The sequence below is a fragment of the Entelurus aequoreus genome, linkage group LG06 (genome assembly GCF_033978785.1).
Source record: "Entelurus aequoreus isolate RoL-2023_Sb linkage group LG06, RoL_Eaeq_v1.1, whole genome shotgun sequence".
In the NCBI taxonomy this organism is placed as follows: Eukaryota; Metazoa; Chordata; class Actinopteri; order Syngnathiformes; family Syngnathidae; genus Entelurus; species Entelurus aequoreus.
In genome coordinates, this window is record NC_084736.1 from 29,506,461 (window position 1) to 29,525,298 (window position 18,838).

General features: G+C 39.2%; 1 protein-coding gene across 2 annotated transcripts in view; it reads left to right on the forward strand.

Annotated features, from left to right (window-relative positions):
• Positions 1-698: 698 nt before the first annotated feature.
• LOC133652102 (protein FAM83G-like) overlaps positions 699-18,838 on the forward strand; it is a 46,947-nt gene continuing 28,807 nt past the window's right edge. For both annotated transcript variants that reach the window (XM_062050483.1, XM_062050484.1), the window contains exons 1-2: positions 699-1,381; positions 13,515-13,682. In XM_062050483.1, the coding sequence (XP_061906467.1) occupies positions 929-1,381; positions 13,515-13,682 (621 nt within the window). In that variant the 5' untranslated portion in view covers positions 699-928. The remainder of the gene's footprint in view (positions 1,382-13,514; positions 13,683-18,838) is intronic.

Below are 18,838 nucleotides of genomic sequence, written 5' to 3' on the forward strand. Positions count from 1 at the left end.
ATCTTGATTAATTGTGAGTAGTTAACTTTATAAAGAATGTGATTAATCACGACTACGTATTTTAGATGTTAGCCAGCCCTAGTGTTTTACTAACGAGCAAATTGCAATGAAAATACATTCTACAAAGATGAAAAAACAAGTATATGAATGTTCCCACAAGCTTATTTTTGCTTTATTTTTATTATTTAAAAAAAAAAAAAAACATTTGTTTTTCTCAAGTTCTGCACTAGTTCAACAAACGTATTATTTTTCTATGTAAATGAGTTCCCTTTAAAAAGTCCATTATAACAGAAGTTGAACAATATATATATATATATATAACCTCCTTGCTGTGATTTGACTAAAAGAGATAACAAACTAAAGTGTTTCCAAACAATGTTTGCTGCTTCACTGAACAGTGTGCTTCATTTTAATCCCAAATGAAATCTCTATGCTGGCATAAGGAGAGCAAGCATGACAAAACAGGAAAAACGTGTTGCCGGCTTCATCTAATGGTTTCAGTGCTACAACTAATGATTTAATTAAGTTGTTTTTACGAGAATGTGCGCCTTTGTTTGCGACTTCTTCCAGTTTAATACTGATGTATGGTTTCCGCCATCGAGAGCACACCCGGAAACCCTCAACGCAACATGTGATAGGTGTGTCTGTTTTACTTGCCAGGGTCACACCTGTCGGGCGGTGCCGCGGAAGGGGAGTCACCCGAGCGCCGGGCGGCAGAGTCGGCATCACTTGATGACTACACGCAATGGCGGCTGTTAATGTAACATGGCTCTGCTTTTGTGTGACGCTAATACGCGGAGTTATTTCTTTGACTTTTCCAATAAGTGATGATTATTCGCGCATGCTGGAGTTTACCGGAGTTCACTAGTCTCGTCCTGCTGGAAGTTGACTTTATTTGTTCGAGCTCGTCTATTCCGTGAGTGGCATTATGGCGCTGTCCCAGATTCAGTGTCTGGACGACAACCACGTCAACTTGCGGACCAACGAGTCCAAGCCGGACTTCCTCTACGGCGAGGACCAGAGACTCGCATTGGAGACTTTGCTCCAGGAGGGCCGGCAGTCCTTGGCCAAGTTCCTGCAGGACCGCCAAATGCGGAGCTTCCTCTCGGACCTGGAGCTGGACGCTCTCACCGCGGCGCAGGAGCCCTATAACCCGGGCGTGGACCTCTACCCGGAGGGCGCCGAGGAGGACGAGCCCCCGCTGTCGCTGCACTATTGGCCGGACTTGTCGGACATGTCCATCCCGCAGATGGACTTGGGCTGGCCGCATTCAGAGGGCTACCGCGGGGTGACGCGCACCTACGTGCACACGCAGCCGCCGATGGAGGGTGACACGCACATCAAGGAGATTGTCAGGAGAATGATCGCGCAGGCGCAGAAGGTAACAGTTTCATACATTTATTTTGGGATGCCTATGGTTGACATTACTTTAAAACAGCAAATGTTATGCTAACACAAGGAACCATATTATGGTCAAAGTTATTTTTTTAAACCAAAATAACTCGTTTACGCCCTGTTTACACTGTACACCTAATCTGTTTTTTTTTTGCCGTAAAGTGACACAGATCGGATATTTTTGTCAGTATAAGGCCATGTCTACACTAAGTCGTTATAACCCCTTAAACCAGTGGTTCTCAAACTTTTTTTGTCATCCCCCACTTTGGACAAGGGGGAGTTTTCAAGCCCCACCTGCCCCCATCGCCCCAATAGAACGCTAATGCCAAGCTTAACATTTTCAAATTTATTGAACATCAAGTGACATCAAGTTGTATACATTCAAACTCAATAACATAAAATAACATCAAGTTCAATAATAAATAAATAACTGTGCAGCTGTGGTATAACTTGCATCAAGTTCAATAATAAATAAAATAACTTGCATCAAGTTCAATAATAAATAAAACAAAAGTGTTATAACTAGCATCAAGTTCAATAATAAATAAAAAAAAGTGTTATAACTTGCATCAAGTTCAATAATAAATCAAATAAAAGTGTTATAACTTGCATCAAGTTCAATAATACATCAAATAAAAGTGTTGTAACTTGCATCAAGTTCAATAATAAATCAAATAAAAGTGTTATAACTTGCATCAAGTTCAATAATAAATCAAATAACTTGCATCAAGTTTAATAATAAATAAAATAAAAGTGCCACTTTGCAATATTTGCCAAAAAAAAAAGGAGGAGCTTGGCAAGACAGGGCAAATGAACATGAGTTTTACAGTACTCCAGCATTAGTAGCTGCAATGAGCCTGTTTTGCACTGCACAGCTTTTCAAATCGGGGTTGCAGGCTTGACACTGCCACTCTTAAGTCATGCTCAATGTTCAGCTGAGACCTGTACTTCGCTTTGAGTGAAGCAACAGCTGAAAAGCCTATCTCACACAGATAAGATGTGGCAAAGGGGAGAAGAATGGACACAGCTCTCTGCCCGATGAGTGGATATTGATTAGCCTGCTACCCATCCGCGCAAAAGTTTGTTCCGCTTAGCCCCGCCCCCATTAGTTACTGTTGCTATGTCTGTCAAACTTTCGCTCCTACCTAGAAATTTAAAGACTACAGGAAAAATAAGTAATTTACATTTATTTGTATAGCGGATTTCACAGACAGAATCACAAAGTGATTTACAGTGCGTATAGAAAATGAAAGCACAGTAAAAAAATAAAATCTAAGAATATAATAATAAAAATAAAAAATTAAAGTGACATTTCCTCCTGTTCCTCGTGCCCCACCTGTCATGTCTCTATTCCCCACCAGTGGGGCGCGCCCCACACTTTGAGAAACGCTGCCTTAAACAAATAATTATTTAGCCTAAGCCCCGTTTCAGCCACTAAACCAGCGTTTAAGGTTCCCCTCCTCGGACAAATTTTTACACGAGTAAGTGTGCCATGTATTTCTTGAATCTCCGGCTCTTAGCTTTGTATGGACTCATTGATCGTTTACAAACTGAGTTCGGAGAGGAAGTGACGCCAGAAAGAACGCGCCACAGCCAGCTTCATAATAAAGCGGTTTCGTAACTCGGAGCTAACCACTGGAAATATGGATTAAAGTTAAAGTTAAAGTACCAATGATTGTCACACACACACACACTAGGTGTGGTGAAATTTGTCCTCTGCATTTGACCCATCCCCTTGTTCACTCCCTGGGAGGTGAGGGGAGGTGAGGGGAGCAGTGAGCAGCAGCGGTGCCACGCCCGGGAATCATTTTTGGTGATTTTTGGCGAGTCATCTAGACATGCCCGTGTTTCTCCTTCTTCTACATGTACAGATGCTTGTGGAAATCACACATGAATACCTAAAGAGAAAGCGATTGCAGCTATTTGGGATACAACACTTCTCAGACGGCAAGATAACTTTACAATGTCCAGGACAGCTGTGATTCTACTTACCGAAAAATGTTGTCCATTTGTTGAAGGAGAGTCAACGAGAATGCGGGCTCCCATGGATGTGATAAAAAAGGTAGCGTGCGCTTTGTATTACCTGGCCGTCGAGGGAAAACTACGAAAAACAGGGAATGCATTTGGACTGGCAAAGCAGACTTTATGAGTTATTGTCCGCCATGTATGTACCAGACTCAACGTCTAGGTCCAGAGTATATAAAGTCACCAAAACAAATGGACAATGAAGGTGAAAGCAAAAAAGTGAGGAGTGTCCTGACCAGATATCTAGATCCCTAGTTTTATCACATTGTTTAGGTGTCTAATAAAGATTTGATTAAATTATGATGGCTCAGGTGTGATTCACTACAATAGGGCGCCACAGCACACTGGGTTCCAGTTAATTGAAATACCACACCACTGCATATTGTTCAGATAAGTTACATTTAAGAACTTGCACACAAAGGTGACGTGCGCATTTTCCGCGCATGCGTATTAGGTCGCGTTGCGCCGGCGGACGCAGGACGGAGAGGTCTTAAACGGTACATTGTTGTGTGTGGACACGGATAAGGTTAGGTGGGATTTACCCAGGATAACCTTACCCGGCTTAGTGTAAACAGGGCCTAAACCAGGGCTGTCAAACGTACGGCCCGCTGGCCTTTTGGCGTGGTGAGTTTGCCAAGTAATAAAATAAGCTGCTTTTTTTTTAATGAAAGAAACTGCTGTTCTAAAAGTGTCCACTGGATGTCACACTAGCAATTATGTTAGGCAAGCAAACGGTTTATACCGGGGCCAAGCAAGAGGTACACAGTAAAACAGGCCTGCCTGGGCAATTATTTTGACTCGGGGGCCACATTTAGAGAAAAAAAATGTGTCTGGGGCCGGTATATCTATTTTTAGGAACACTAATACAAAACCTCACAATAATGTCTGATTGAATGCTAAAAACGTTAAGAGACCGCCTTAAAAAACGTAATGGAATTTTACATGTTTCTATGAAGGATACACCACTGAATATTGACAAAATATGAACGTCACACCCCCTTTCGATCGACACATTTTACAATCAAGAGAAACGCAACAAAATGCAACAAACAGTGAAATATGAACGCGAAGGGTACAAAATAAACCCACCTACAATCTGATATATCTGATACATCACTAAGCTTTAGAACTTTGTTGTGAAAGTCTCCTTCCGCGTCTGTGGAAACGCTTGGTGCCTCGTCTGAGCTGCTGTGACGTAGATTACCATAGTAACTAATTAGATGACCATAGTAATTAATTAGATTACCATAGTAACTAATTATATTAACATAGTAACTGGTATATCATCCAAAAGCGCAGATTCCAACCATTGAAATACTTTGTATAGTTGAAGACTTAGAAAACATCACTGCACATCATAATGGCAGCTACACTTTCCATCTTAAAGATCTAAAAAAATTATTTGGGAATGTCCGGCGAGCCAGATTGAAAAGCTTAACGGGCCGCATGTGGCCCCCGGGCCTTAAATTGCCCAGGCCTGCAGTATAGGGTGACTGTGGCTCCGCCTCCTCGACCCACATGAAACTTAAAACCTGCCGTTTTATGTCTTCTGCTTCGAACACATGGTTATTTGGCACCCTCGTTGCCCCAAAATGTCTCTGTCAAACACCAGAAAAGGGAACTTAACCCTTTTGAATAGTTTTGACATCCGTTTCTTACGGTTTGTTGAGTTAGCACTGGATTGATAGGTGGACATGACAAAGGAGGTATTTCATACCTAAAAAAGTTTACATGTTGTGTTTTTTATTCAATCCCAGAAAGACTGTGACTTAAAGTGTAATCCTGGATTTGTAGATACACTGAGACCAAGTCTAAGCTCATTGTGTTTTTTAAGCTACACCAATTTCCTCAGAATGTTCAACAAATTTGAAGTGTTTTGTCCAGAGGATTATTTGTGATTTGTACATTTTCAGAATGTGCTTGTTCTATTTTTGGCCAAAGTAAAACAAAGAAAACCACCATAGTTGTCTTTATTTTTAAGTTATCATGCCATGATTTTACCATTCCAGCCCACTCGGGAATAGAGTTTCCTCCCTACGGCCCCTGAGCTAAAATTACTTTGACTCCCCTGGTCTAAACGCTCCAAAGTGCTTCAAATCGGATCTTTTGGCATCAGATTCAGGCCACGTCAGGAGGTATAGTCCGAATCTGATCTTTTCAAATGTGACTTCAGTCTAATGAAATGCATCCCGAATGCAACTTTTACGTCATTTTTTGGGGCGAGCTACGTCATTCATGTGCACGAGGAAAGAGGCAGCCCTCCAGCAAAAGTGGGTACGTCATCACGACATCCGGTTTCGGTAGGCAAAATATTTTTCTGCGGCCAAATTTTCGGTGCATCACTCGTCAATGGTGCGCAAATAATAAGCTAACATATAAAGATATATTTTGATTGAGAAGAAGTAGCAGAATTGATGCTGCCCAGTATTTGCTTATATGTTACTACGTACATTGCGTAAGTTGTTTACGTAAGTGAGCTGAAAAATAAAGCTAACCTAAATTCACGCTGATGTCCTTGACGGCCATAAAAATATTACAACCCTCCCAAACATATTACACTATGTACAGTCGTGGTCAAAAGTTTACATACACTTGTAAAGAACATAATGTCATGGCTGTCTTGAGTTTCCATCAATTTCTACAACTCTTATTTTTTTGTGATAGAGTGATTGGAGCACATACTTGTTGGTCACAAAAAAAATTCATGAAGTTTGGTTCTTTTATGAATTTATTATGGGTCTACTGAAAATGTGAGCAAATCTGCTGGGTCAAAAGTATACATACAGCAATGTTAATATTTGGTTACATGTCCCTTGGCAAGTTTCACTGCAATAAGACGCTTTGGTAGCCATCCACAAGCTTCTGGCAAGCTTCTGGTTGAATTTTTGACCACTCCTCTTGACAAAATTGGTGCAGTTCAGCTAAAAGTGTTGGTTTTCTGACATGGACTTGTTTCTTTAGCATTGTCCACACGTTTAAATCAGGACTTTGGGAAGGCCATTCTAAAACCTTAATTCTAGCCTGATTTAGCCATTCCTTTACCACTTTTGACGTGTGTTTGGGGTCATTGTCCTGTTGGAACACCCAACTGCGCCCAAGACCCAACCTTCGGGTTGATGATTTTAGGTTGTCCTGAATAATTTAGAGGTAATCCTCATTTTTCATTGTCCCATTTACTCTCTGTAAAGCACCAGTTCCATTGGCAGCAAAACAGGCCCAGAACATAATACTACCACCACCATGCTTGACGGTAGGGATTGTGTTCCTGGTATTAAAAGCCTTACCTTTTCTCCTCCAAACATATTGCTGGGTATTGTGGCCAAACAACTAAATTTTTGTTTCATCTGTGCCCTATGTGTGTCTCCACTGGAGTCTGATAAAGACCTTATTTTACTTGCAGAGTAGACATTCAGCTGGAAAAAATTTGATTTCGTAAAAAGTCAGATGTGTGCCACTTTGGCCTGCAGTGTAAAAACGTGGTCTATGTCACAATGAGTCAGGTAGGTGTGTAAAATTTAAAACAATTGATTTCATTGAAACCGGTATAATCAGACAAGTATTGTAAAGACGATTCCAGTGATATAAGTATCATTTGCCTGTGATAAACACAGAAATGTTTGGATTTCAAGGACGTGAGCACCCTTTGAGAAAAGAAGAGGAAAATTGAGGAAAAAAATGATTATTTCTGTCAGCAGTAAGTGCCACGCAAATCCCGAAAGAAAATTTGGAAATTCAGGAATACATTTCCTGCAACTTGGTGCATTATTACACTATATTTTACCTTAAGATTTACTCTCATCTACCAACCTCTTTTAGCTCTTTTTGACACTCACCTGTCCCATGTAATGTACCACACCATTTTTATTAAACCATTTACTCACGTTCTTACCATTGAAAATGTCATTTAAAACTCTATAACATGCATGCAAAAACTCAGAAAAAGATTCCCATTTGGCAACTGTAAAAAAATTACCGTAAAAACTACAGCAAGCAATTGTTAAATAGCAACAGTAAAACCGCGTAAAATCCAACACGCTGCAAACCAAGAAACAGTAAATAACCTGAATGACTAGGGTTATAACTAGTAGAAAACCCATGACTTCACTGAAAATAATGAAACATTGTCACAAACATGCAAATACTCTAAAATACTCGGTATTATTCTGTCTAAGTAAACATTTTTGTAAATTGTACATTTAAATGTACAGCATACCTTTACCTAACTTTTGGCTAAGAACATGTTTTCTCGTATTTTTGTGGGATTGGGGGGTTATGTCTATGTGCTTTACTGTAAACGGCATCGAAATGAACCACGCTGTGTGTTTAAGTGTGTTGGAACTGGCATTTAAGGCTAACTTGAAGGAACATGTTGCAGAAGGCCGTGTTGTGAGTTGTCCAGTGAAAGGTTGTACAACTACTTTATAGTTAAAATCCTCAAGTACCGCTCACATGTCTCGGAAACACAGGCATTTTGAAGATACTAGTATTGATGACTGCCCGGTGGGGCTGTGGTTAGCGGGCGTGAGAAGGTCCTGGGTTCGATTCCCGGTGTAGGGGTCTTTCTGTTTGGAGTTTGCATGTTCTCCCCTGACTGCGTGTGTTCCCGCCAGGTACTCCGGCTTCCTCCCACCTCCAAAGAAATGCACCTTGGGATAGGTTGATTGGCAACACTTAATTGGCCCTACTGTGTTAATATTGTCTATCTGTGTTGGCCCTGCGATGAGGTGGCAACTCGTCCAGGGTGTACACCGCCTTCCGTCTGAATGCAGCTGGGATAGGCTCCAGGATGAATGGATGGGTTTTACTACGGTTCATCATTACATCTAACGCCCTTAGTCTGTAGTGTAAATGCTAATGATTTGTGTGTGTGGCTCCAAGAAGCGCTGTTGTGACTTTTATCAACTTTTCACATAACACTTTGGGCGGGGCGAGCACTATAGAGATGCTGCTCCTGCACATCGAGGGAAGCCAGTTGAGGTGGCCCAGGCATTTAGTCCCGATGCATCCTGGCCGCCTCTCTGGTGACGTGTTGGAGCTGGGGTCGGCAACCCACGGCTCTAGAGCCACATGCGGTTCTTTATCGCCGCCCTAGTGGCTCCCTGGAGCTTTTTCAAAAATATATGAAAATGGAAAAAGATGGGGGAAAAATACATTTGTTGTTTTAATATGGTTTCTGTAGGACGACAAACATGACACAAACCTCCCTAATGGCTAGAAAGCTTATTGTTTGTATTAAACATGCTTCACTGATGGGAGTATTTGGAGAGCGCTGTTTTGTCCTACTAATTTCGGCTGTCCTCGCACTCACAGTAGTTTGTTTACATTTACAACTTTCTCCGACGCTGCCACGGAAAGACGTGCTTTATGCCACTCTTTCTTTGTCTCATTTCGTCTACCAAATGTTTCATACTGTGCGTGAATGCACAAAGGTGAGCTTTGTTGATGTTATCGACTTGTCTGGCGTGCTAATCAGGCATATTTGGTCACAACATGACTGCAAGCTAATCACGCTAACATACTATTTAGGCTAGCCATATGTTCATATTGCATCATTGCGCCTCGTTTGTAGGTATATTTGAGATCATTTAATTTCCTTTACTTATGTCCTCTGTGTATTCAATTCATATTATACATTATATATTATCTGTATGTAATACTTGCTACATTTCTGATAGTTGTTTGTGTGCCAAGTTGTTCCAGATCACAGCAAACGTTACCCAGCTTGCAAAGATTGCAATAAATCCATTAGAAGAAGACAGCCTGCCGTTTCCTTTAACTTGGACACACACATCTATAACTTTGGCCATTCTAAGCCAGTCATTTCCAGGAGTTATCTCACCCTCTGAGAAGCCTCCGTTTACTAATGTTTTCCAATGTTGTAAAAATGTGTAGAATAAATATTAAACATTTAACATTTCTGTCAACGAAGATTTGTTTCAGCCTGCAACACATAGTACGTTTAATAGTAGGCTAATATAGCTAATATAGAGACTTACATCATGTGTTGCCTTCATTATACTTATATAAGGCTTTTATTTTTCTGCAGCTCCAGAGACATTTTTAGTTTTTTTGGATTTTTGGTCCAATCTGGCTCTTTCAACATTTTGGGTTGCCGATCCCTGTTCGAGGCATGCCCAACCCCAAGCACACCTCCGGGTAGATTGAGGACACGCTAGAGAGGTTATGTCTGGCCTCGGTGTAACTGAAATAGACGGCTAGAGAGACAGGAACTGCTGCCCTTTAATCTGGACCCCAAAGTAAAAGAAAATGGATACATACTGTGGGTATTTGAGGAATGTGTTTTGTTCATTAGTATTACCATTTGCATATTTTTATAATTACATGATGACTTTAGCTTTATCCATTTTTGATTGTTTTTTTTCAGGACCATAAAAAAACAGCCACATTTTGCAGGGGACCCTAATCATACATTTGATCGATTGTTTTATGAAACATGTATATTAAATGACACAAATATAGTGTTATTTAGTCTAACGATTGTACCCAAGTGAAAGAGTCCTCCAATGCAAAATTACATTTCCGCATTTGTTGGATTCATACACATGCAGAAGGTGCATGATTTCCAATGGGGAGCACGTCTCGCCAGAACACCGGCGAGAAATGTTGGCACTCGAATAAAAAGTGTGTGTGTCACGGGATTTAGCGCCAAGTTCGGTCATTCAGTTTACTTCTGCAGTGCCTTACTGTACGACCGAAAGTGGTAAGGAGTCGTCTCTGATTGTCTATTGTCACTGATATTTGCGCCATGTTTAATCCAGTTAATATGCTCACAGCTGAACACCGTAATTGACCTGAAATCAATTACGATATTTGATCACGATCATATGTCCAGCCCGAGTGAACAGCAAAGGTAGGTATAGCCAAATAATCTACCTGAATAACTACTTGAATAAGAGTAAGTAGTCAATGAAAAAACTACTCAAGTACTAAGTAACTGGTGACTAACTTATTTTTTTATTGGTAATTGCACTACAACCGTAATGGGTGTGTGTGTTTGTGTGTGTAAGGTAAAGAGTGAGAGACTACTAAAGTATGCACTACAAAAGATCCACATTTTACAGTCACCTATGACGTTATAACAGGCTAATGTTGGCATATGCGAGCTAAAACATAAAAAAAAACCATCTACAACTTAGCGAAACATGTTTTCTCTGGTCGTGGAATTCTTGTACGCTGAAATGTGAACATTTCTCCTGACACACATGATGATATAAATGTTTAGTTGTTTTATACTTTGTAAGTAAACATTGAAGAGTTATGACTCACGTTACTTTTTACAGTGTGTGGTTTGAGTGCGGTCATGTAACTGCCAGGCTCTGTTTGATTGGCGAAAGGTCACTAGTGCTTGCTTTGGATTGGTGAATCGGAGTCAAGAGACAGAAGTGTCTCTAATGGGCCAAAGGAATACTGTATGTCTTGCCAGCAGTAATCAATAGATTACAAGTAAACATATTGATGATTGGGGTCGGGTACCGAATTCGGCACTTTTATAGGCACTAACCGAATTCTGTCAGTACTACCGGGTATCGATTCACGTAAAATCGAACAGTGCCATATTTCAATACCTTTTTTTGCACGTGACTTCACATCTGCTTGCAGACTCGTTAAACACAAGCTCAGTCAAGCGGCACTCGGGGCCGGCTCAGCCAATCTCCCTCTAAGTAATGTTGCATTTTTTAACACCAACAAAGACAGTATGCTAGTAAGGCTCCACTCTTCCAAAATGTGCTAGCCTGATGCTAATCTATTGTACAATAGATTTGCCATGGACAGGCTACTACTAGCATTATTATTTTTACATGGTGATTTCATCACCTCCAAATTTGTTCATGAAAACTACAACCAATATGAATGTTACAATCAAACAGATGATGTGTAATAAGTACAATACTTACAGTATAAACACTTCGTAGGGTGCAACATAACACATTCAGCTTCATGGAAAAAGCTACTCTGTAGTTAGACAACATATCATAGATCGCCTATACAGTACTGCCATCTAATGCCTTGGAAGTACAACTGCATTGCAGTTGAGACTCAAATGGAACAGGGATATAATGAGAACGTTTTGCTAGTGTCTTTCATATTAGCATGCTAGCGTTTTATGCTAGCTTTTTTGCTACTCTCTATGTATACACCAACAAATACTGCATTTTGGTATTTCTTCTTACTTTTCCAGCTAAAATTACGTTTTTTTGTCTAATTCAGCAGCCATACACCTTAGAGTCATATAACTTGGAATGTGACACATGTTAACTGTTAGCATGCTAGCACTTAACAAGTGTTACATACCAAGTTATATGACTGTAGGGTATACGGTTACAAAATTAGCTAAAAAAGCTAGCACTTTAATGTTAGCATGCTAGAAAGCTAACCTAAACATGCTAACAGTTAGCATGTTTGACATACCAAGTTATATGACTGTAAGGTGTATGGCTTGTGCAGCCCTTTGAGACACTCATGATTTAGGGTTATATAAATAAACTTTGATTGATTGATTGATGGCTGCAGCAGAATTAGAGAAAAAAGTGTAAAACTTGCAAAACAAAGTTAGCACTTTAATGTTAGCGTGCTAGCATGCTAACGTTGGCACGCTAACACATACTTGCCAACCCTCCCGTTTTTAGCGGGAGAATCCCGGTATTCAGCGCCTCTCCCGACAACCTCCCGGCAGAGATTTTCTCCCGACAAACTCCCGGTATTCAGCCGGAGCTGGAGGCCACGCCCCCTCCAGCTCAATGCGGACCTGAGACTGAGTGGGGACAGCCTGTTCTCACGTCCGCTTTCCCACAATATAAACAGCTTGCCTAACGAATTCAAACGAATGGAAATAAGAATTTCAGTTCATCCAGGACAGTTCGAAGGGGAAGGTGTATGTTGCCTGTAAATATGTAGAACATACTTCTCCATTGAACACGGTGGCCGAAATGATATACTCATCATGAACGGAGAAGTTAAACAGGACAATACTGCCATCTAATGGATAGCCACCGAAACACTGAAATTCAAGTATTTCTTTTATGTAAATAAAATAAATAAATATATATATATATATATATATATATATATATATATATATATATATATATATATATATATATATATATGAAATACTCGAGTACCGGGAATTGGTACCGTATCGGTTCAAATGTGAACGGTGCCCACGTTAGCAAAACAAATGTGGTGTTTCTTCTTCACAAAAATACTCAAGTAAAAGTAAAACGTTTTAGGACTACTCTGACAAATGTAAATGACCCCAAAAGTTACCCAATTAAAGGTTACAGTTAATTTAGTGTGTTACTCCCCACCTCTGACGATCGACGTACAAGTTTAAAGTGCGAACTCCATAGCTTTTTTGGGAAAATCATTAAACTATTGTGCTCCTCCTCTCACGAGGCAAAATAAACAGCACATGTTGTAGGAGGTTTAAAATTGGCCACTAATAAGGATAGTAATAGTTGTCTAACCTTTGATTTTAGCTCACGAGGGAGGCGCTAACCAGACCTCTATAGATCTGATGTATCACCGTCACTTATAAGGGTTAAAAATAATATATTTCCAAATCATACACAAACAAGGAGGTAGTCTAAGAATCTGTCTTTCCTTGCCTTCATTCCAAATTGAAAAGATGCAGAAGACTCGATCCTGTCGGTTTTAGGGTCAGAGTACGGACTGAAGTGACCCAGTAAGTGCACTGAGTCTTATCGGGGTCTGAAAGAAGCGTGGAGCTTGTCGCTGTGTCACATGAGTGTGCATTGTGGAGACGTGTGACAAACAATCACACTATGTTTCATACCTTGGCGACATGCGTTGCCCGTCTGGAACACCCTTTCGGCGTTTCAAAAGCTGACAGCGAATACAAACGTAAGCACCAAGCTGTGAGTGTGTGGATTAAAATTCCTTCATTACTGTTTTTACCTTTCTTATTTGAACAGGAACCAAAACCTGTGGAACCGCTTGAATGTTGTTTGTTTTAACATAGTAAACACTGTGTTGTGCTAAGTGTGCACTGCCTGTGTTTTGTGTTTCCCCAGGTAATGATAACCTAGTTTCTTGTGTGTTTGCATGTACAGGTCATTGCAGTGGTCATGGACCTCTTCACCGACGTTGACATCTTTCAAGATCTGATTGATGCTGGTTACAAGAGGAAGGTTTCTATCTATATCCTGTTGGAAAGCACAACATTACCTCATTTCCTGTCCATGTGCCAAAGGGCCAACATGCACGCGGGACACCTCAAGGTATGTATCGTTTCAAAAAAGGATGCACAAGGGTTGGGCAATATGGCTGAAAACTGTATCACGATATAAGTGTTTTATATCGGTCCATAAGGATAATTATTGATATTTTTTAATGAAAAATAAGAACTAGGAGCAAAATAAAATAAAAATATATATATTTTAAATCCAACCTTCCTCTGATTATTATCCTCTTGGATATCAAGGCAGAAAGGAAATGTCAATACAAGCATGGAAAACACTCAAACAATATAAACAAAATAGTAAAATCCCATTGAACCCACAAAGTGCTGAAAAGGAATATGTAAGAAATATTTGTAATTTTTTTTTTTTTGTAATTTTTTTTTTAACCCATTATTGTCACACACACACACTAGGTGTGGCGAAATTATTCTCTGCATTTGACCCATCACCCTTGATCCCCCCCTGGGAGGTGAGGGGAGCAGTGGGCAGCAGCGTTGGCTGCGCCCGGGAATAATTTTTGGTGATTTAACCCCCAATTCCAACCCTTGATGCTGAGTGCCAAGCAGGGAGGTAATGGGTCCCATTTTTAAAGTTTTTGGATGGTTAATGAAGTGTAAGAAAATAGTGCAAAGTGTGACAATGTAAACATAGAGAAACCTGAGAAGAACTATTTTCTGCAGGTCTAGTGCTAGGAAGTTACAGCTGTGCTCTAAAGGGTGAGCATGGCTAAGGTGGTGTGGTATTGGCGGTCTTGGTGGGGACGAGGGCCTTGCATCATTTACAGACCACATTGGTCTGACTACGGTCTGTTTTAAAAACAAAACAAAAAGTGCCATAGTGTCCAGGTGAATTTTCCTCTTTTATCCACAATTTCTTAATTTTGACTTTCTCTTCTCACTCCATGCAAAGAATCAACCGCCAGACAACCAAACTTGATAGTTGATACTGTTAGCGTGTCACTCCCACTGATTGGTGATCACTTCCTGCGTTGCTCGGCTATCAGAGATGCGAGCGCCTTGCTTTGCAGCTTCCGCTTTCTTCCAACGGTAAAAAAAAAATCCAACGTTTTATTGAACACATTTCTTTTTATAAGGATGATGTGTCTATGGCGATATAAATTGATATCGCCCTAAGATGTACTATGTAAAAAACACAGCTTTGTTATCTGGTCAGCAGACTTAACAAACAATGGCAACATTGTAAGGCTCCAATATTGATGGAACACCAATGTTAACCAAAATACTAAATTTAGAAAAATTATGTTTTTTTTAGTTCTGAATGAAGTTTTGTTATGCACAAAAGACACAATAATCTTGTTGTTGGTGCTAGGGATGGGGACTTGACATGGTTTGGAGCACATGTGGTACTAAGATCATGGGTGCAGATAGACTTAGACTTAGACTTCCTTTTTATTGACGGCACTGGGGACAGGGCAAAGGGTCTACCTCAGATTCATAGTGACAGCAAACCGCCCTCCCCCCTTTTCTGTCATTAGATGACACACATCACCTATAAAACAGATTAATAATGTTAGGTTATTTAGACTAATTTACATTGCAGCGCATATACAGTCCGGTGTTTGCATGCTATACGGCAGGGGTCACCAACCTTTTTGAAACCAAGGGCTACTTCTTGGGTACTGATTAATGCGAAGGGCTACCAGTTAGATACACACTTAAATAAATTGCCAGAAGTAGCCAATTTGCTCAATTTACCTTTAACTCTGTTATTATTAATAATTAATGATATTTATCTTTGTGGGAACACTGATCATCTAAATGATTTCTCACAATAAATATATATAGAAACAGATAAATATCAATATACAACACTTTATTTTTATATTTTCTCTAAGTGCACATTTTTCAAATTGAACATTTTCAAATGATCACTTCTAAGACAGTCTTGTGAAATCACAATATCCCATTTTAACTAGCTAGCCACTAACATTTTTTAACAAATCATGAATTACTTTGCACCATGTTTGTACAAATAATAACTCATGTAAAATACAAAAGTAAACTCTCAAATTTTTAAATCATGTCACACTTTGAACTGGACACCAAATCTGTTATCTGTTTCTTTGTCAGTTAGTGGGAAGCCTGGCATTGCATGCTGTTAACTAGTGTGTTGTACTCTGGTGTGTAACTTGACACTGCAACTCTGAGTGAGTCTTGCAGATGTGCATCAGTGAGGTGTGTTCTGTGTTTGTTCTTGATGAAGTTCATGTCAGAAAAGGCTGATTCACAAAGATAAGATTTTTCCTCATTGTTTGCGGAACCTTCTTAATCTTTTGGACATATTTTCACAGCAATCTGGCCTTAAGCTTAATTATGATAAATGTAAAATGTTAAGGATCGGAAATCTAAAGGGAACGTCCTTTCGAATGGAATGCAAAGTGCCTGTTTTGTGGACAGATGGACCAGTTAACATACTTGGTGTTGTTGTCCCAGAAAATCTGGAAGATCTAGGCTCAGTAAATTATGATAATCGACTAAGAAAGCTGGACAAAATTATGCAATTATGGAAAGGGAAATCCCTAACCTTGTATGGTAAAATGCCTATTGCCAACTCGTTAATTATTCCTCAATTTATTTATTTGTTTTTGTCATTACCAGCTCCATCACAAAACTTTTTTAAGATTTATGAGCGGAGGGTCTTCGATTTTGTCTGGAACGGCAAACCAGAAAAGATTAAAAGAAAGGTTTTGTACAAAGAGTACGAATATGGGGGCCTGAAACTTCTCAACCTTGAAGCTATGTGTCTGTCTTTAAAAGCATCAATTGTTCCAAAGATGTATTTAAACATTGAGTGGTACACAAATGTCCTGTTGGACAAAAAACATGTACTGTATCAAAATAAATTGTATCCTTTTTTACAAGTGATCCCCTCCCAGAGAGTCTGCTGGGAAACATGGCGGGGTTCATAAAGGAAACAATCCACTCATAGTGGTGTTTTCAATTTTATGTGCCAGAAAAAAGAGACAATATTTTGCAGCAGTTAATATGGATGAACTCTAATATTGTAATAGATGGAAAGCCTTTCTTTTGGAAAAATATGTTTGAAAGAGGAATCATTTTTGTCAATGATATTATCAATGAGAATGGTAAAATTATGAAGTATGATGAATTTAGAGCTATGTGATGCTTGCTCAAGCTTTTCATTTTATCAACTAACTGGAGTAATTGGGAAAAGATGGAAACAAATAATTAATTATGGAACTACTAAATTATTAGTTTGTAAACCTCTAATAAGAAATTCTAGTTGGCAAAAAGGAACTAAAATAAATAGAAAAATATATAATTTTTATTTAATAAAGAAATCTTTGAAGGCTGCCTCATACAACACAAATGGAAAATGGGAGGACTTTTTTGACTGCCCGTTGCCATGGGATGCCATATTCAAACTAATCTATAAAACCACTATCGATGTGCAAAATCGTTATTTTCAAATTAAAATTATTTATAACTTCTTACCCACAGGGAAAATGTTAAAATTATGGAATATGACAGAGTCAGATGATTGCCGATTTTGTTGTCAGGAGCCTGAATCCACCCTACATTTGTTTTGGTATTGTCATATTGTGTCTTTGTTTTGGGTGGAAGTTGAAAAAATGTGTTTAAGGATTGGTTTGTTTATGAAGCTTAATGTGGTTTCTGTTATTTTAGGAGAGTTCATTGACAATCATGATTTAGTCAATTTAATTATAGTACTCGGTAAAATGTTTATTTTTAAGGCCAAAAACAGATATTCACTTAGTATTACTTTCTTTAAAACATTTATTCAGTATTTTCTAACTTTAGAAAGTTACATGGTTGAAAACGATAATGATGCCAAAAAACATTAAAAAAAAGATGAGAAGTCCTCAAAGGCTTATTTTGAAAGTATAATTATGACTCCAAAGGGAATAAGCGGTAGAAAATGGATGGATGGATTATATGATATCTGTTGTTGTGTTCCCTAATTTGAGTGACCTGGACATAATCTGGACTGTACATAAATGCTTATTTTGAAAATGTAATTTTGTTTATAAATTATATGCAATCTGTTGTGTTCCCTAATTTTTTTCTGTGTACATGAATGAAGGTGTGTGTTGCTGAGTCCGACTTGGACATTATCTGGACTGGGCCTGGTTTAAAAAACCCTTTAAACAAATCTAATTTCATTGACAACCTGGTCTGTTGAAGATAAGGCCCTTTTTTAAAAAATAAAATAAAACAAGATAAATAAATAAAAAACATTTTCTTGGATAAAAAAGAAAGTAAAACAATATAAAAATAATTACATAAAAAATAGTAATTAAGGAAAATGTTAGTGGACCAGCAGCCTATACAATAATGTGTGCTTCAGGGACTGTGTCCCTTGCAGATGTGTTGTCTATGTTGTGGGAACCAGAATATTGGTAGCAGAAAGAAATAACCCCTTTTGTGTAAGTGGGTGTGGATGAGTGTGCATGGGGGAGGTTGTTTGGGTTGATGCACTGATGGAAAGTGTATCTTGTGTTTTTTCTATGTAGATTTAATTTAAAAAAAAAAAAAAAAAAACAATTTTTAAAAACAATTTTTATTTTTATTTTTTTTTTTAGAACAGGCCCGCGGGCGTCTCATCTGGTCCTTACGGGCGACCTGGTGCCCGCGGGCACCGCGTTGGTGACCCCTGCTATACGCCAATTTAGCGTTAAGGTGTACATGAATGTTGGAATTTCAATCAGGGTACTAAAGAGGACCTGGTAGCTTTGTTTGTGGGAAAGGAGAGATACCGCCACTGAAGCATGTTCAGTAGTTTATTAACTAGCGCTCACAACATGCAATCAACAAGAGCTGCCATACATCACTTGGCAACAGACGCAGCCTTTCAAAGGCACACACTCACGCACTCTGATCTCATGAAACATCTCTCAATGGCATGCACGGCCAGGGGCGTCACTAGCTTTTAAGGACAGGGGGGGCTTAGCCCCCAGTAAATGCACAGGATGCGAGCGAACGTAGCGCACAAGCACAAAACTTGAGTTTGAGTTTGAGTTTGAGTTTATTTCGAACATGCAAGCATACAACATGATACATCACAATTTCCAGTTTCTCTTTTCAACATGTTCGAAAAGGAGTAGGAAGAAGCAGAGCTTATTTAATCCTACCCCTTTTCTTTACATAACAGTTGCAAAACGTTTTGTTCACTTCCTGTTCACAATTTTTTCA